The sequence below is a fragment of the Notechis scutatus genome, chromosome 15 (genome assembly GCF_049901735.1).
Source record: "Notechis scutatus isolate UNSWTSFEM ecotype Mainland chromosome 15, rNotScu1.2, whole genome shotgun sequence".
Lineage (NCBI taxonomy): Eukaryota > Metazoa > Chordata > Lepidosauria > Squamata > Elapidae > Notechis > Notechis scutatus.
This window is the reverse complement of record NC_142023.1, coordinates 6,285,857-6,304,063: the sequence shown is the minus strand read 5'-3', so window position 1 is coordinate 6,304,063 and position 18,207 is coordinate 6,285,857. Positions and strand designations below refer to the sequence as shown.

Here is an 18,207-nt window from a genome sequence, read left to right as displayed (position 1 = left end):
TAGATAGATAGATGATAGATAGATAGATAGATAGATAGATAGATAGATAGATAGATAGATAGATAGATAGATGATAGCAAACCCTCTTAGACTTATGTACCACTTCACAGAGCTTTCCAGCCCTCTCTAAGTGGTTTACAGCAGAGGTCTCCAACCTTGACAACTTTAAGACTTGTGGATTTCAACTCCCAGCTATGCTGGCTGGAGAATTCTGGGAGTTGAAGTCCACAGGTTTTAAAGTTGCCAAGGTTGGAGACCTCTGGTTTACAGAGTCAGCCTCTTGCCCCCAACAATTTGGGTCCTCATTTTACCCACCTCGGAAGGATGGAAGTCTGAGTCAACCTTGAGCCTGGTGGGATTTGAACTGCCAAATTGTAGGCAGCTGGCTGTAGCAGTAGCAGCTTGCAGTACTGCACTCTAACCACTGCGCCACAGAGGCTCCTTGCTGGAGTGAACCCAGCATTCCCGCCTTCCACCAGCTTTTTAACAATGGCTTCCTTGTTAGATGTCACCAGTAATCTCCAGTTGCGTCACCCTGGCTGCTACAGAGAGATTTCCCCTCAGACCAAACCCAGCGGCTCTTGCTAGTCACTTCTCAGAATGGCCGACCCTGTCAGCTTGTGGTACTTTTGGGTGAGGAGCTTTTCTTGAGCTCAGCACTGCCCGTTCCACCTGGGGGAGCCTTGCAGATTTTGCATGTCAGAGATGCTCCTTGGCAGGAGACGGGGAAGCGCAAACCCGCCGGTAAGTAACTTTCCTGGCACAGGCCAAGACCCGTCTGTGTACAGAACGTAGCCAGACCAGGAGGGGCAGGCATCAGGTGGTTCCTTAGGCCAGGACAGCCGGGCCCAGGAGGAAGTGGCTGCTTTGTTCCTTGGCACGGCTGCCTGTCAAAATATTTGCTAAGGAAGGGCAGAAGCTTGACTCAGAATCAACTACACACCCAAGAGGTTCTGCTAAAAGTTGCTCCAAACACAGGAAAGCGTGCAAAACTTTTGGGAGCAAAAGGTGTTGAGTGAGGAAGCTCGGCGGCAGACCTTCACCGGTTCCTGACCCTCCCATTGCTCGAAGCGGTGGAGCTGAGGAACAGATGTGGAGCCTCTCCAGGGGTGGGCCCGAGAGACCCATGGCTTCAAGCACCAGGGCCTGGGCTTTGCACTTGGCAGCCACCGATCATCGCCGCTGCCCTGGTGGCCGAAGGCAAAGAGCCCTCACAGCCCTCACCATCTTCCTCTTCTTGCCACACTTTCCTACTTCTGGCTGTCCAGATGTTTGCAGCTGCTCCCTGGGGAAAGTAAACTGTGTGGACCGGGGCCTGCGTTTGGTACCTCTCCAGTTGCCTACAAACGCCACCGCCCTCCTGCTGGAACACAACCTCATCGCCACCCTCCAGAACGGCAGCTTTGCGGCCCAGAAAGTCTTGCGCCGCTTGAGCCTTCGCAACAACATCCTGACCAGCGTTCACCGCCTGGCCCTGGTGGGCCTCCATGAGCTGCAGGACCTGGACCTGAGCAACAACTCCCTCAGCCTCCTGCACCCAGACACTTTCCTCCCAGTGCCAACCCTGAGGACGCTGATGCTGGGGCACAACAGGCTCCTGAGGCTGGGGCCAGAACTCCCCCGGGCCCTCCCCCGTCTCAGGGCCCTCTTTGTCCACCGCAATGCATTGAGCGACCTCCCGGCTGGCTTCTTCGAAAGCCTTCCTTCCTTGTCTTACCTGACCCTTGAAGGCAATCCCTGGATTTGCTCCTGTGGCCTCTGGTCCCTCTTCCTGTGGCTGGCGAAGAACGGGGACAAAGTTCCAGGTAAGCAGCCAGCTAGTACTCGGTGTCTGAGCCCCTCTAGGCCAGGGGTCGCCAACCTTTTGGACCTCGGACCACCAAACTCACAATTTTAAATCCCGCGGACCAGAAACCCTGGGAAAATCCCAAAAAAAGTCTGCAGGAAAATTCCCCACCCCGTTTTCCTGCCGATCGATCATTCTTTATTTGGGATCACGGGATACCGTCTCCAGCTCCTTTCTCAGGGGGAGAGAGAGAGAGAGAGACTTTTGGCTTCATGCAAGGAAAGCAGCAGAAGCAGCAGAAGTCTTTCTCTCCCCCAAACTCCGCCAGAAACGAGTCTTTGCCGACACAGCCTCTGGGAGCAGGAGGCCTTGCAGGGTCCCAAAGACTCATTTCTGGCGGAGTTTGGGGGAGAGAAAGAAAGACTTTTGCTGTTTTCCTTGCGTGCAGCCAAAAGCAGAAGATAGAAGTGAAAAGAAGCAGCCAGACGAGGTGCGTGGGGTGAGTGGGGCTCCTCAACCAAGATGGCCTTGCCACTACTGGCTCTCTGCTGCTCTTTCTTCCAGAGGCGAATTCGTTGACTTGCAAACGCCGAGCATCCCTCACCCAGTATCCCATCTCAGCCCTTGGAAACACATCTTTTGCACGTTGCCAGCCGCCCCGGATGCATCTCCCCGGCTATGCCTTCTTCCTCCTGATCGGGCCATCAACTTTCCTGGCCAGCATTTGTGTCGGCATCCTACTGGGCTCGGTGGCAGTGGCGCACCTGAAACTGAGGAGGATGGGCTCAGGCATTCGGCCACTGGCTCGGGTGAGGCGCGCAGGGACCCCCCCGCAGTAAGCGGGTTTCGCTCCCAAACAACGGTCCTTTGGCACTCTTCCCTGTGTCTCTGCCAGCAGAACTGCAGCATCAGGAGCCCCTGTGGCGCAGTGGTGAGAGTGCAGTACTGCAGGCTGCTTCTGCTGACTGCCGGCTGCCTACAATTTGGCAGTTCAAATACCACCAGGCTCAAAGTTGACTCAGCCATCCATCCTTCCGAAGTGGGTAAAACGAGGACCTAAATTGTTGGGGGCAAGAGGCTGACTTTGTAAACTGCTTAGAGAGAGCTGGAAAGCACTATAAAGCGGTATATAAGTCCAAGTGCTATTGCTATTTATATAATAGTTTTTGAAATTGTTTCTGTTTCAAATACTTTGTGCCTAAAATCCCAATTCCTCTCCCAGCCCGTGGCTGGGTCCTTGATTTGGGCTTGCACATCCCTATCCCTATCCAAAGAGCCATACTTGGGAACCCTGGTGTAAGAGCGGTCCGTATTCGGTGGTACGAGGGAGGAAATGCCTCTTCCCCCGCTGAGGTGGGCACGGGGGTCAGGCAGAGGCTGGAGCATCCTTCCCATGTAACTCGGCTGCAGGTGGCATTGGTGTTTCCTGAAAAGCACGGCGCCCTCCTCCCGTTTCTTGGAGCAACAATAGCCCCTTCTGTGCCGCGGCTTGGTGGACTTCACAGGTTTTCCACAGAAAGGGAGACGAGATAAAACGGGGGCTGCCAATGCCAAGAGTGCCATGGCCTCTCAGTGCCCCGGAAGCCTCTTCGCTGGGCTCTGGGCCCCTTACTCTCTATACAGCACTTGTCAGCTTCCCAGGTCTGGCACAGCCAGAGGTCCCCGATTTAGTCAGTGGCAGCCAGGAAGCAGCTGAGATGCAGCCTCTGCAGAGGACAGAGCCTGCATTTGACTGACAGGAAATGGGGAGAGCAGGGTTGGGCTCCTTGTCCTCAACCAGGGAACATCTGAATACCAAGGTGGGGGCCCCTACCACCACCATACCCATGATGCGCAGGCCCGGGGGGCTTCCCCTTATTCTCCTTGGAAAGGGAAAATCAAGGCGTGAGCCAGTCCTAGTCTGGGCTGGGGGTGCGGGGAGGAATACACAGCGTTCAGGTCTAAGCTGGAGCAGAAAGGCTGACCATGTCGTGCAGTGGTGGGATTCAATTTTTTTTTTTACTACCGGTTCTGTAGGTGTGGCTTGGTGGGCGTGGCAGGGCAAGGATACTGCAAAATCCCCATTCCCTCCCCACCCCACTAACCTGCTTTGCAGCTCCGTTCTCCTGGGCAGGGCAACCAAAGAAGAACCCAGCCGATCAGCTGGGACTCAGGAGGCGGAGAATAGATGGGATTGGCGGGGCCAGTCGGAGGCGGGATTTGCCAGTTCTCCAAACTACTCCAAATTTCCACTGCCGGTTCTCCAGAACCGGCCAGAACCTGCTGAATAACCCACCTCTGGTGCCCAGTGAAGCCTAGCTTGTCAAGGGAACCAGAGGGGTATCTGTGCATCCTTTCCTTGCTGGAGCTTGGCCCAACAGGCACTGCCCTGGAGGGACAGCACAGCCGGGCATTGGCTTGCCAACCTCGGAGTGGCTCAGGAAGCAGCTCACCTTCCACCTGGCAGTCGGAGAACGTCTCCCTGACACCCCCCCCCAACACACACTTCAGTTGGGCTGGTTGGATGGGGCTACATGGCAGGTGTTGTGTTTTCTGAAGCCAAAAAATGGTGCCCGTTTTCTAATCGGAAACAACAAAGCCACAACTAGGCCATGTCTTGAGACCAGCCTTTCCAGCCATGATATACGTGCTAAAATCCAGTGCCTTCCTGATGGCCATGTGATCTGGGAGACCCAATCCCATCTCCTGCTTGGTCCCACCATCATTTCTTCAGACCTCCGAGATCTCAGACCTCCGAGATCGCATGCCGTATCGTCGTGACGCCAGCTCCGCCCTCCACCTGCAAAGAATTATTGAAGGCTCCCTTCCTGTTTTCCCCAGAAGCATCCCTTTTCTTTTCTCTTTTCTCTTCTTTCTTTTCTTTTCCTTCCTTCCTTCCTTCCTTCCTTCCTTCCTTCCTTCCTTCCTTCCTTCCTTCCTTCCTTCCTTCCTTCCTTCCTCCCTCCTCCCTCCCTCCCTCCCTCCCTCCCTTCCTTCCTTCCTTCCTTCCTCCCTTCCTTCTCCAAGCAACCCTTTTCCTCCTGCTGGGCCTTCAGTGTGGTATCTTCTCCAGTCTCTGCAGGTGACTTCCACCTCCACCTCGCATGGCATCTTATGCTTCCAGCTACTGCAACTTGTCAGGTATTTTCAGTATTTATTTTTGCTGAACCATCCAAAATTCCAGAGTTGTCGTGTTTGGCCCCTCTTTTACAGCTGACTTCTAAAACCGGGCTGCGTCTGGGGAATTGGGAGAAACATCGACCAGCCAGTCTTCCCCAGGGCCTGTAAAGGAGCAGAGAAAGACTTTGCGGCAAGTCTTTGTGGAAATTTTATTTTAAATTCAGACTGAGGAAGGAAAATATAGACTGCTGCCTCTTGTTTTTCCTCTTTGCTGTGAATTTAAACAAAGAAGTATCCTTGCAGATACACACGCACACACACACACACACACAGAGGCATGAATATGTCGTTTTAAATTAATGGATTTAAATTCACTGTTACAAAAACCCATAGCAGAACTATACATAAGTATGATAACTCTAAATTATTGAACACGGCTTCTTCAGTCCGGCTCTGGGCACCTGTCCAAGGTCATTTGCTTTATTTCAAAAAGATTGGTCAGAATTACAGGTCCATCTCTACTTACCTAGGAGAAGGTCCCAGTGAATGCAACGGGCCCCACTACTGAGTAAGCACGTACAGAACCCATGTAGGTGCACACAGTCCAGTTTGGTAAATTAGGATCCAGGTTGAAGGGTACATAAGGTGTGTGTGTGGGGGGATCCGGTAGAAGGAGCAGGCGGTGGTTGTGTGTTGAGGTGCCTCCTCCAAGTTGGGAGTTCTTGAGAGGCAACCCAAGTTGGCGCTACTCTGCTAACCCCTGGGCGATTGCAATGTGAACTGTGCGGAATCAGGTTGGCTGGCTCTCAGAAGCGCTGGCAGCACCGGAGCGACACTCTAGCCTCGCTCACTCGGAGCTGCCCAGGCCTCCATGGCTGCATGGCGAGGCCGGCTGGCCCCTGCGGCCTCCCCTGGGCTCTGACCACACGGCACGGAGAGGGAGAGACGAAGGGGCGCTCCTGCTTCTCGACAGAGCAGATCATCTTTGGACCAAATGGGATGATCTTAATCTGGATTGGGATTCTGCACCCACAATGGCAAAAACAAATTTGGGCTTCCAGTTTAACACCCGAAGGGTATTTTTATAGGATTAGCTAAGTCAAACTTGTAACCATCGTAGGAGACAAGCCAGCATTAGGCGGCAAAGAGCAGCTGGAGTAGGGATAAGGCTGGTACTTTGGTCCTCCTGAGTGTGGAAATGAAAAATATCGTGAGGATCGAGGGTCAAGAGAACCAACACGATAACTCTCAGCTGGAGAGCCAGAAGGCCTGGCTTCCTTTCCAGAAGGCAGTGGCACATGCTGGACCACGGGATAATGGGTTGTGGGGAAGGGGTGGTTCTGAGGAGCACTGTGTTGGGGCCAGGGGAGGAAAGAACTGGGACCTTCTCTCTCAAAGGCTAGAAGATCTTGGCAGGGCCCTGTTTGCCAGAGGAGGTTTGTTAGAAATCTCAATGCACGTAGCCGTAACCATGGGAGAAGAGAGGAACGATTCCAAGGCTGCCACCCCTGATCCCAGCCCAGGAAAGGAGCAAAGGGGTCAGCGCCGGCATCCATCTGTCCGTCCGTCCGTCCGTGGCAGAGAAAGCACTTCTGTCTTCTGCAAAGGAGGAGCGAGCTGGAGATTTGGATCGGCAGCCAGCAAAGCGTCGCCGAGAAGCTGGGAACTTCCTGTCCTACCGGAAATGTTGCTTTACCAGGTGGGAGGCGTGGGAGGGGTTGGCTAAAATTCTGTTTCACAAAGGAACTAAGAAGTAGTCAAAACAGAGAGAGACGGGGAGATTCCCCCCTTCCCTTCCCCGTCAGAGAAAACCTTGGCTGTCCTGAGGGAACACTGGCAGCCGAAAAAGGGCCACGGGGCTCACTGGGTGGGATGTGGTGGACTGACAGGCCTTTTTTTTTTTTTTTTTACAGAACGCTATATATAAACATAGGGAGTGATGAACTGTGGGGCTGGGGGCCTCTTCGCTGTCCCGATACAATCTGGAAACCGTCGGGTGAAGTAAGGTGGGCTTAAGAGGTTCAGTGCATGCAGGTAACAATGACGAGACTCTTCCCCTCTTCCCCAAGAGACCCGGTCCGATGTGCCATCCATCCTCTCCTTGGTGGCGGTGGGGTGTGTGTGTCTCCCTCAGAACTACCTTCTCTGTGTGTCTTGGAGGAGAAGTAAATGGAGGTCATGCTCTAGAAAAAAACGGAGGTGCCGCCAGGCCCCAGGTGTTTAGTAGTTCATCCCAAGGCCGCAAGTGAGATTGGTCCCCCTTGGAGAAAGCAGGGGTCTATCGGGGCCGGAGGGAAGGAAGCAATGCAGACGCCGTGGGTGGATAGCCAAGGCTTCCCTTTGGTGTCTCCAGAAGGTCCCTCGGAGTCTCCATTGGTCCGTCCCGAGATCTCAGACCACGGTGCTGACCGAGGGGTCAGAGAGGTTGAGTTGCCCAGCGATGTCGGTGGGGTGATACTGCTGCAAGAGACAAACAGACAGACAGACAGGCCGGATGTTAGGCGGGGCAGGGTCGGCTGCGAGCAGCTGATGCAACTGAGACGCAGGTCCCGATGGGAGATCGCTGAGGGATGATGCACGGGGCCCTCTCTGCCCCTCGCTTCGGGCCGCAGCCTGCGCGCGCGGAGTGCCAGTGGAAGGTCCCCTTGCACAGGATGCAGCCCACGAGGGAAGCCTGGCCAGGGCCGGGCCCAAAGTCTCTTCCCCAGAGCCACCAGGAGTCGGTGGCACTCTCCCACTTAGTTTTAGCACCCTGGGACATGGCTTCAGTGGCCAGGGAGTGGAGAAGGATGCAACTCAAATTAGCCTGGTTTGTAATAAATTGGGGAGGTAATTGCTAAGCGGGGTGTGTAGAGACAAGGCCTCCGGAAGGGTCTCTGCTGTCCCTGCTGGAAGAGGGAGGACCAGTGCTTGTTCGCCCTCTTGGAGGAAAACCTTTTGGGGAACAAAAGCAGATCCCCTCAATTTATTACTAGGACATTCATTAGAGAGTTCAAAGCTACTAGCAATAGTTCGTGGCAAAAATAACTTCAAATTGCCCCAGATATTTTTTTTAAAAAGTGCTGCTGTGAACACCTTTTTTTAAAAAAAAACAAAAAACCGAATGATTGGCACACATGAGCAGAATGCGAAGGGAATGCCCGGTGGGAAGCCGTGGCCTCCTTTGCCCCCTCCTTGCCTGGTGGCAGTGCTGCAATGGTTGGTGCCCCCAAGCTGGACCGCTGCTCTCCTCTCCCGCCTCCTCCGCCTGCCTGCCGGGACAACAGAGACCTGCATCATCTCTCAGGGATTCCCCGCTTGGGACAGGGTGGTGGGGTGGGTGGACGTGTTACATGACAGCCTCTGCGGCCCTCTGGTTCAACTGCCTGGAGAGCAACTAATTCCCCTCCTGGCACGTTTCAGCCGTGACAGCCCTGGCGTTCCACCAACGTCCGGCCAGTCAACGTCTCTTCCTTGTAGGTGGGACATTTCAGAGAATGCTCATGCCGACCTCCCCCAAACCCGGCCACTTCCCCTCCTGCCCCCCGCATCCTCCTGGCGCCCTCCTCCCGGGCTCTCTAGGGCCTGCCGTTCGCCCCTGCCTGGGCCCTCACGCTCCTTGCCCATTACAGACCCCCGTAATACAGGACGTGGGTACAGGACAAAAGTCAATCAACATTCAGGACGAGAGCCCACCCTGTGCTGAGCAGCTCCTGAAGCCGGGAGTCTCTACAGGGCTATCTGCACTGCAGCTCACGGATGCTGGGCGTGGTGACATCGCGGGGCTGTCTGTAGGGAGCAGGCGCATGAATGGCACATGGTCTATTACAGAGGCATTGGCTGCAGTTCCAGAGTTAAAGGCAAAATCCAGCTGTGCAAAGAGCATCGACCCTCACCACGGTGCCCCACACAGAATGCCACTTTGCCCGCCCAACAAACCTGCAGCATTTGCCCTTCGAGAAGACTGAGCAACCCATTGAGAACAACCCTTCCCCTCATCGCATGTCAACCTGTCTCTCTTCTTCACTCGAGACTTGCAGTCTAAGGGTTTTTCACCTGCCTGACCCGCCGTGGCCTCCAAACGCAGCCACGGATCTGCCCACTCAGCTAGCTCCTGTGTCTGTGCCTTGACGCAGAGGCCGCTTCCTGCTTGATGCTGATTTTGGTCCCTAACAAAAGCCCTGAAGGCTCACTGGATTAAATCCAGCCCGGCCTCTGGTTCCTATCGTGGCCGGACAGAAACCTTGGGGGATTTGTGAGCATTGCAGAAATCCTGGCGGAGTCGACGTCCTCGGCCTAATCGCCCCTTGCGAGGGCCCTGCTTTGTGGCCTCCCTGGGCCCTTGGGATGAAAGCTGCCTGAACTAGAGGTGGCCATGGGACATCAGGGCTGGGAAAGCTACCCGCTAATTTTGTGGCGTTTCCCCCCCCCCAGCCCAGAACTGCCACGTGGATCGCTGTGATCCACTGATCCTGCGTTCTAGTAGGATGGGAAAGGGATTTTACAGGCGTAACCAACAGCTATCAGTTCGTCCGTCTTTGAGTCCGTTTCCAGCCCATTCCTCTCTGGGAAACCTAGAATTGGAAACGCTCTCTGACCCCGTGAGACAAAACCAGGTCTCCAAGGATGGATCCTCGGATGTCAGAGTTTCTGTCGCTGGGACTCGGGAGAGGAGGGACCATTTCTTCCACAGAAGTTTTGTGCCTGCCTTGCCCTGCCCTGGGCTTACTGGGACCAACGATTTGCTGCTGGCAGTCTCACCCGGAGGCTGGCACTGGACGCAGCTCAGCCTGCCTTAAAAAAAACCACACACATTAGGCTGGGCTCCATTTTAAACTGGGGAGGCGTGGATAGACTGGAATTGAACCGGAAGGCTCGGCTGCAAAGGGTAAGGTTTCCCCCGCGTTTATTTCTTTGCCGTGAGCAGAATAGGCGTGGCTAGCTTGGGCAAAGTAAGGCCCAGATAGGCTCCCTTCCTGGAGTGGCCCTTGGCAAACAAGGCTAGCCCCAGGGGCCCTGCCAGCAGTCACAGTCCTGCGCTTCGAGGAAGTGGAGTTGGGGCCCCTGGAACCCCTCCGGGCCCTATTTGCAAGAGGCCAGCCAGAGGGTGTGCAAGGAGGCTAGTTGGAGAGTGCAAACGCTCAAGAGCACCCGCTGCCAACCAAGCGCCGTTCAAAAGAGAGGCACCCTGGGGGCCGCCGTGCCCCCCCTGTTTTACTCAGGCGCTCTCTGCCTCTGGCCAGGTGCCCTTCCCTGCAGGGCTCCTCTTACGTGGCCCAAAAAGGAAGCTGCTGGGAGTTGTAATCTGGGGGTGGGGCTTCCCCTCAGGCCAAGCTGCTGCTGCTGTGCCCTCCACATTGCCAGCCTTGGCGGCAGTGAGGGAGGGAAGCCGCTGCCTGGCCCCTCCCTGCCCCACGATGGCAGGGCCAATTGCCCTTCCCTCAAGAGAGAAGGGAGCTGGGCCTTCGGCCAGAGATGCCTGGGGGCCAGAAAGGGAGCACCAGGTGGCTCTGCTGGGCCATATCCCATCCCCCACAAGAGTGGGTCACGGGGAAGGAATGAGGGGGTCTCTGCCTTGGGTCCCCTTGTGGGGTAGGGGGTTTGATGGACGTTGTTCAGACAGAGTCACTGCCTTAAAGGTTTCCTAAGGTGCCGATAGGAAGGGGGCTGTGTGCGATAGGGAGGCCGCCCTGCTAAGCCAATGGGCGTCTTCCCTTTTCCGTCCCACTTAGGACTGCTTGCAAGAGGGCACTGTGTGTCTTGTGCACCAGTACAGGGTTCAGCCTAGTGACTCAATGCCCCCAAAGAGGCTTCCGGGAGAGTGACTGGGGTGGCTCGACTCCCAGGCAGGCTGTTGTTTTAGCTGGCTTTGCTATACCCTTGTCCAGAACCCCGTTTGGGCTCCTTTTCCTGGGACGTACCTATCCATCGGGAGGAGACCTCCAGCCTCTGACTCTGCCCCAAAGGCTGCCCGAGGGCCTGTGGAAGGAGGAGGCATTTTAAAGTAGCCCCAGCTTAGGGGCTGCTCTGAGAGACAGGGTTGGGGGGGGGTTGAACGTCTCCCTCGTACAAAACTGGGCCAGTATCTTGGGGGAGCACCGACAGTCCCCTGGCCCTACGCTGTGCTCCTTTGTCCTTAGCACCCATGGAAGGAAGTGGTTTCTTCAGAGCTTTCCTTCGAGGTGCATTGGACAGAGGAAGTTTTGGGATCTGAATGTCCTTCCTCCTTTGCAGGTTTTGAGTTTTGTTTGTTTGTTTTTCTTCTTCTTCTTCTACAGGTCCAAGTTTTTGAGTTCCATGTGGCTGAGCTCAGCCGCAAAACCTGCCCAGTCTTTTGGGAAAACCTTCTCACTTTCTCCTGCCTTACTCTGGGGTGGGGTGGGGGGTGGAGTGAGAAACTCTCCGCCTTCCTTGGTAGCTTCCTGTAGTAAAACCCTCTTTATGAACGATACCCTCCCTCAAAAGGGGGAAAAAAAAACCCGTTTAAATAAAAATAAATATTTTAAAGTTTTATTTAAGCTCACTGCAAGAAAAAAATAGTTTTGTGAGCCAGTTCCTGGCGGTGTGCTGCAGAGCAGAAAAGAGAAATGCCAGGGCCTCCTTCCCAAACATTTCAACATGCAGTCCAGCTCATGCAGATGGGAGATGCCCTCCCTTGGTCCACTTTTACATGCAGCCCGCCGAGGGGCGTGTTGAAAAGCAGAAAGCTAAGAGCAAGTGTTTCCATGAACTTCTCCTTTGGCCGGGGTGTTTGGGTTTAAAACAGAGGAGCATTTTTTTTTCTCTCTCACTGGACTGGATTGCTAAGGTTTGGGGGCAGATACACACCAACACACTTTGCTTTCTAGAGCTCTACATTCCAAAGAATTATTGATTGCCAGCCTGCACAGCTCAGTCCGAAGTGTTACAAGCAGAAACTTGCCGCTTATTCACAAAAAAAAAAAGTAAAGTAAAACAATATTTTTGTTTTTTAAAAAAATGTCCTCTTTCTTTTGAAAAACACAAACAGAAGTTACAAGTAAAGAATACAATGAACATGTGGCTCAGTGTGTGAGGTGAGACATTGTCCAGATTTAGAAGGGAAGAATTTAGAGGGAGGGGGGGGGACTGTGAGTGCAGGAGGGGTCGGGGACCATTTTTAAGCGTATAGGTACAAACGGGGACAGGGACACTCAGAAAACATTGAGGGGAGGTGGGGAGCTGATTTTTGTTGGTATCAGTAAAGTGAGCAAAACTTAAACCACAATTCTAAACAGAATGAAAGAAAAGAATCCAAAAGAAAGAAAGAAGTAAACTAGAACAAGGAACTCATTGCAGTTATCTCCAAACTCTTCACAGGACACTACAAAGCATTCATAAGCCTCCTTTGCCCTCTTTGGCTTTGAAACTTGCCAAGAAGGGACACGGGACTGGACTCACTGACTGACTGACTGACTGACTGACTGACCGACTGACCGACTGACTCTTGACGGACATGAGGCTATGGTAGGTCACACGGGCAGCTTTGGGATGGGTGTGTGGTAGTTGATGGGATGGTAGAAGAAGAAAGAGAGAGAGAGAGAGAGAGAGTGAGAAAAAGAAAGAGGGCACAATTGTTTTTCTTCCTCTTACCGTGTCTTTGGATGACCTACGTCTCTTGAAGCTGGAGGCCAGGGTAGAGGTGATGGACCTAAAAGTGGCTTTCTTTTTAGGGTCTGGTTCTGCTCTACCACTTTTTCTATCCTAAAATGAATATGTATATAAGCGATTAGATCTCCATTGGGTGGCTTGGATCTCTACACCTAGATGAACACAGCCCCATGTCACGATCCTGGATACGTCTCTGGTCTGTCTTCTAGGGCCAAGGCAACGCCTACCATCTCCTGATGGCTCTCGGTCCCAGACACACACGAGGCCCTGACCCTCGGCTCGGGCGCTACCCGAGGGCCGATCGGTCTGAAGGTCTCCTTTGGAACTAAGTTGAGATGTGGGAAGGATCCCCTTGAGAAGGGCATGGGGTGGGGTGGGGGGCAGAGCCAGCAGCTGGCTTTCCACTGCATTTTATGCACTCCAGATGCCTCAGCTGCTTCACTGGCCACCCCAGGAGAGACACAGACACGGCGTCAGGGGTCCCTAGGGGAACATCTCACTCCCTGCCCCTTGCTTCCTTCCTTCCTTCCTTCCTTCCTGTCACAGCTGTCCTAACTAGAGAGAGAGGTGAGACACTTTTCACCTACCACTAAATAAAAATGCTCGGGGCCTTTTCTGAAGGTGAATCCTACGGCCACAAGAGAGAGAGAGGACTGCATTGGAAGAGAAGGTCATTGTATGTTAAAAAAAAGTATTCCAAAAATTTCAGCGATGCTTGGCGTAAAACTTGAACTTGTTTTTCAACGTAAAGTAAAATAATAAAAACAAAACAAAACAAAACAAAAACCTCTTGAAATTAAAACTTAAACACAAGGAAAAGAAAGGGAATAAGCAAAGCATTACAATTCTGAATGATACTTTAAGGATGCCAGGAACTCAAAGAAACAGAATGAAGAGGGGGGGAAAAAAAAGACAGCTGTTGGGTGGTAGGCAGTCAAACCTGGTCAGCACCGTGGGGTACTTGCTTTTCTTGCGGGACAGGGTGAGTGGGGGAGCCCAGCCGATCCGAATTCTTCCCATTCTTTTTCTCTTTAACCCCTTTGGGAGAGGAAAAGGTGAAACCAGGTGTGGTTCTACCAGCCCACGATGGGGGTGACCAAAAATGTATCCCACTGGTGCATGGAGCATGCGCGGGGGGATACATTTCCTCCTCCTTTCCAGTTATTCTCCATGACTCCGACGCGCATGCACAGAAAAAAGAAAAGCTAGCAAGAGGGCGGGAGGGGAGGGGGTGGGTTTTTTTTGTTTTGGGTTTTCCTTTTTTTTTTTTCTTTTTTTTTTTTTTTTGGCGCCTTCCCATGGCCTTGCCAAAAATAGCCATGGGCAAAACTGTGATTTTTTTTTTTTCCCCAGGTAGCAAAATAAAACCAAACAAAAAAAGTTATAGATATATATTTGCTTTTTTGTAAATATTTTTTTTTTTTCTTGAAGAAAGAAATCTTTCCACTTGCCTACCTTCTAGCAATGTACCAGATACTAGTGGTCTGAGGAATCCTCCTGTGAAAAAGTCTTACATTGTCAAACGGATCTCTTAGCATTCGTTCTCTGTTTATTTATCAGCCCTGGGGTGGCATGCTTGATTGACCGCCCCACGGAGTCTTTCCCCACCCTACCCCTCCCATGGCCCAGGGCAGGACTTTTTCTAGAAAGTTGGCAAGTGAAAAATGGCAGTGACTAATGTGCTCTTGTTCTGGATTTACCCCTCCGGCATGGCTGTGGGGCTGGGCAGGGCAGGTAATCGAGGGAGGTTCATCGGATCATTGATGGTTGTGTGACCGGGCGGCTCCCCATCGGCTGGCTTGCCTTCTTCTGGTATCCTCCCCCCTCCCAAACCCACCCACCCACCCACCCCCCAGCCTCAAATGTGCTGGAGGAGCACCAGGTGGAGATGGACTGCCAGAACTCTCTTCGCTTTCCCTTCTGTGTACAAGGGACTTCTTGGGGCTGCCTTGCAAAACAAAAAAAAAGGGGGGTGGTATTACTCTGAAACCGCTTCTCTCGTGCTTCTCCGTAAGATGAGAGAGGGTGGCCTGCGGGGCACGCCGTTTTAAGATACGGTGCCTCAAAAGCCAGCGGCCTCCGTCTGGGACACTGAAGGCGGCTGCAGATGTCCTCGCTCGCTCAGCAACAGGGCGTTCTGATTTGATGGCCGAAACCTGGTTGGTTTCGTGGGTGGCGTTGGCACGAAGAGGAGGGCAAGCCGGGGATCTGGCTTAAGATTCTGGCTTAAGTCCTGTACAGACCCCAAGCAGGGGAGTGGGGAGAAATGGCCGGTAACACGAGCCCCCTGACCTTGACCCAATTTGCTGGAATGTGAAAGGATGAGAAAAGAGCGTGCAGGTTTGTGCTCGTTTGAAAAGTTGCCCTTCTACTCTCCTCTTCTGACAAAGGAGGCGATGCTAAAGGAACTAGGGCCATCGGTGGCGTGACTGTCATCTTTAGCCACATAATTGGAAGCACAGCCGTGCACTGGATCGCCTAAGGCCTCCCCTCATCGCAGCCTTAGGGTGCCACCATTTTTTCCCAGCATTGGACTCCTGAATGGCCAGGACAGAAACGGGGAGAGGGAGAAGGGCCCTGCTGGGCCACAGCCAGGGAAGAGGAAGCTGGCTGAGGGCCCCCAGCCTGTCCAATCTCTGGATTTGCAGAGTGCTTCACTGGCCTCCTCAGAAAGTAGTAGACGGGGCTTGGGGCGTGTGTGTAACACCCCCCCACACCTTCCTCCCTCCACCCCCGTGGCACTGCTGCCTCTGCCAGTGGCGAGCAGGAAGGGAGGCCGCTGGGCACCCCACGTAGCACGGTAGTCACTGATTGGGTGAAGTAATGGGAAACAAAAAAAAACCGCACCTGTTTTGGAGGTGTCGCTCTAAAAACGGTCTGTCCTACCTGCAGGTTTTTCCGCCACACATTAACTGCCGCGAACGCCAGTTGCATCTGTTTCCTCCGGGCGTCTTTATGCCTTTTGTATGCTATTTCTATGAATATTAAAAATATCCCGGCCACAATACCTCCAGCCACCAGCATGAAGACACCTGAAACAAGCAGGAAGGTTAACCCAAAGGAGACATCTGGACGGAGACTGCGGGGCCTTCTCCGGCTCCCCTTCCTCAAGGCTTCAGCCCTTTGGAAACACCCCTCTCGGGCACAGAAGCCCCCGGGACAACCACTTTGTTGGAGGCTTCCCAGTGGAGAGGTCTGGTGTATTGGCAGTGCCAGGCGAGGACCCCTGCCATTGCTTCGAGCTGGGCTCCTTTGATGACTGGCAGGGGGATAGGAGGGGACACACCTCCCAGGCCAAAAAAGGGGGTTGGGTTTTTCCATTCTTGGCTGAGGCATTTGAGCGTACCCATCTCCTCGTGGGCGTAGAGGCGGGCATATGCATTTTTATTTATTTCTGTTGTGTTTATGTCGTGCATATTGGAGGGGGTGACCCTTTGAGAGCTGTATACAAACTAAATTTCATTTTAATGCATACCAATGAGTATACATTTAAAGTGACAATAAAGTGCACTCTAAGCCGTTTGCTCCATGATTAGCAGCATTCGAGCAAAGCCAGGTTTTATCCTATGGTTCCGTGGCTCAACTAGGGATATCAGAGCAGCCGCTTGGCTCTCGTGGTGGCTCCAGCTTCCAGGTTGCCAAAAGCTGCCGAGGCAACCTTGGTAGCTGAGCATTCTCTCCTCGTGGCCGTGGCCCTCAGCCAGACGGAACCCTCCGTATTGCTTTTTAGGCATGACCGCCGGTACGGACAGCCTGATGTCTGAGCCTGGCTCTCGGATCCCAAGGACAACTTGAGGGAAGCGTGGGCTCGCTTCCCTCCCCCCAGGGACCAAACTCAGCCCAGTTTCACCAGTGGGTCTTTGGGTGCAGCCCCGGGGTTCTGCCTTACTCCCACTCCCATTGGGTACATATCACCCTGCCAGTTGAAAACCTTGTGGGTAGAGTCACACCCTGGTTAAGATTGCTCAGCTTTTGAACCGATAGGCCTTCAGTTGCGCAAATCCGCTTCCAACTGATTAGCTTTTCAATCCGTTATGCTGATCCAGAAAAAGGCTAATTCAACTACAACCCTAGGGACTTCTGTGATAACAGCTGACACATCACTAAAGTCAAACACATGCTGAATTGGAAGAAATGGAGGAGAGCTTTTTTTTGAAAAGGTTGGGGAGGGGGGGGGGTCCAAAGGGAAAAAAATAGGGGAGCGTGAAGCAGGTAGGAAGCAGCCACCTTACCTGCCATGTTTTCGAAGGTGAGTGTTGCTGGAGCATTGCTGCGGGAATCACACTCCTGATATCTCACCCAAGTCTTGTCAAGTTCTTCCATGAAGCCATTCTCGTGGAGGCTGGAAGCAGAAGAAGGGGGCACGGATGATTCTCTGGGGAAGGAAACCACTCCTGATGCACGGAGAGGAAAACGGTTTCCTTCTCTGCCCCCGATACAACCTGAGCTAAGCTTTCCAATGGGGAGAGATTTAAACTGAGCTCTGTACTCTCTCTCTCTTACCTCTCAGGAAGGATTTCTCCTCCCCCAAGCCCCCCACAAGTGTTTTATAGGATTATTGATCATTCTTCTGTGTTTCTTGTATCGGGATGGATTGACTTATCCAGCCACTGGCCCCATAGTCAAGATAAGCGGGCTGGAATGAGGCAGGGGTGGAGGGCAGTGAGTAAAGCAAAGAACTACAGAAACGCTACTCCCTGTTCCCGTCTAACCATCGCCCGGATGTTTGCACCTGTCTTAAGTTAGTACCCTTAGTGAATAGCTACAGAGTGTCGTGTGCTTGGGGCTCTGACACAGGGATTTGTCAACTACTGACAAATTATCTTTGAAGCCTAGTGTTTTGAGAGGCATGCTGTCTTTCTATTGTCGCGCTCAAAGAAGCATACCGGCCTTTGATCCCACCTGCCCCCCTTTTCCCAAAGCCCTCCGCTCTCCCCTCTCCCTGCCCCCCCTCCCACCGGACAGAGTACGGACTTGAGGATGGCCAGGGAGACGTTCTGCTTCCAGGGACTGTCCTTGCGCATCCCGATGCCGAAGCCCGACCGGAAGAAAAGCTCCCCTGTAGTCACCAGGTCACACTTCTGCGAGGCTTCGAATTCTAGTACAGCCGAGTCCCAGATGAAGGCGTGGAGCTTGCTGTGGTGGAGATGGAAGGAAGGCCATCAAGTAAACGTGGGAGAGGTTGAAGCAACGAGGCACGACGAAGGAAACCCAGACAGTCACCCACCGTATCCACTGATCAGAAGAGCCTGTTTGCTCATTTCTGTGTGGGGAAGCCGCTGAGCCCACTGCCTCCACTGTGGTCAGATCATCTCAAAGCAAGAAGGGGCTTAAACTGGCTGCAGAGAGCATCTGCGCCTGGCTGGCTTCCTTGAGCCTGGGAGAGACTGGACAGGCTTCCCTTCCCATTGCAATCTCTTTCCCTATTATAAAGGCAACTGTTGTGCTGGAAGAGTCAGCTAAACCCATCGTTTACTCCAGGAAAGGGACCCCAAGAGGAGAAGCCATGGGAGAGATGGGAGCGCCGCAGACGAAACACTTACTTGTCCCGAACAGCCTGGATGGCTTCGGCAGCACTTTCGTAATTGTGTTTCTCCATGTGCCGGTACATGGTGCTTAGCTCCACCTGCCTTCGGAAATAAATGTCTACCGAGCTCTGCTTCACCGTGGCATAGATGAACTTGTCCGAAGGGTTTCGCAACTGGAAAAAGAAG

At 53.2% G+C, this 18,207-nt stretch overlaps 2 protein-coding genes across 15 annotated transcripts in view; one reads left to right on the top strand and one right to left on the bottom strand.

Moving 5' to 3' along the window:
- Positions 1-544: 544 nt before the first annotated feature.
- On the top strand, positions 545-2,925 carry LRRC26 (leucine rich repeat containing 26). The gene is made up of 2 exons (XM_026686529.2): positions 545-1,805; positions 2,351-2,925. The coding sequence occupies exons 1-2, from the start codon at positions 1,091-1,093 to the stop codon at positions 2,623-2,625; spliced, it is 990 nt and encodes a 329-aa protein (XP_026542314.1). The 5' UTR covers positions 545-1,090; the 3' UTR covers positions 2,626-2,925.
- Positions 2,926-5,231: 2,306 nt separating this feature from the next.
- The window catches only part of GRIN1 (glutamate ionotropic receptor NMDA type subunit 1), a 33,691-nt gene continuing 20,715 nt past the window's right edge, over positions 5,232-18,207 (bottom strand). For 2 of the 14 annotated variants that reach the window (XM_026686550.2, XM_087944345.1), the window contains 6 exons: positions 18,037-18,194; positions 17,468-17,629; positions 16,726-16,835; positions 15,380-15,525; positions 12,476-12,586; positions 5,232-7,345 (listed from right to left, as the gene is read on the bottom strand). In XM_026686550.2, coding sequence (XP_026542335.1) covers positions 7,277-7,345; positions 12,476-12,586; positions 15,380-15,525; positions 16,726-16,835; positions 17,468-17,629; positions 18,037-18,194 — 756 coding nt within the window. In that variant the 3' untranslated portion in view covers positions 5,232-7,276. Of the gene's footprint in view, positions 7,346-8,560; positions 8,654-11,740; positions 11,789-12,475; positions 12,587-13,080; positions 13,147-13,948; positions 13,991-15,340; positions 15,526-16,725; positions 16,836-17,467; positions 17,630-18,036; positions 18,195-18,207 lie in introns of those variants that run through there. The other 12 variants (XM_026686551.2, XM_087944350.1, XR_015745449.1 and 9 more) reach the window with 11 other exon arrangements.

Bases quoted from the DNA above. Each gene is read 5' to 3' on its own strand.
- LRRC26 (XM_026686529.2), top strand. From the start codon at position 1,091: ATGTGGAGCCTCTCCAGGGGTGGGCCCGAGAGACCCATGGCTTCAAGC. The intron at 1,806-2,350 runs GTAAGCAGCCAG...TCTTTCTTCCAG, and splicing joins GAACGGGGACAAAGTTCCAG to AGGCGAATTCGTTGACTTGC.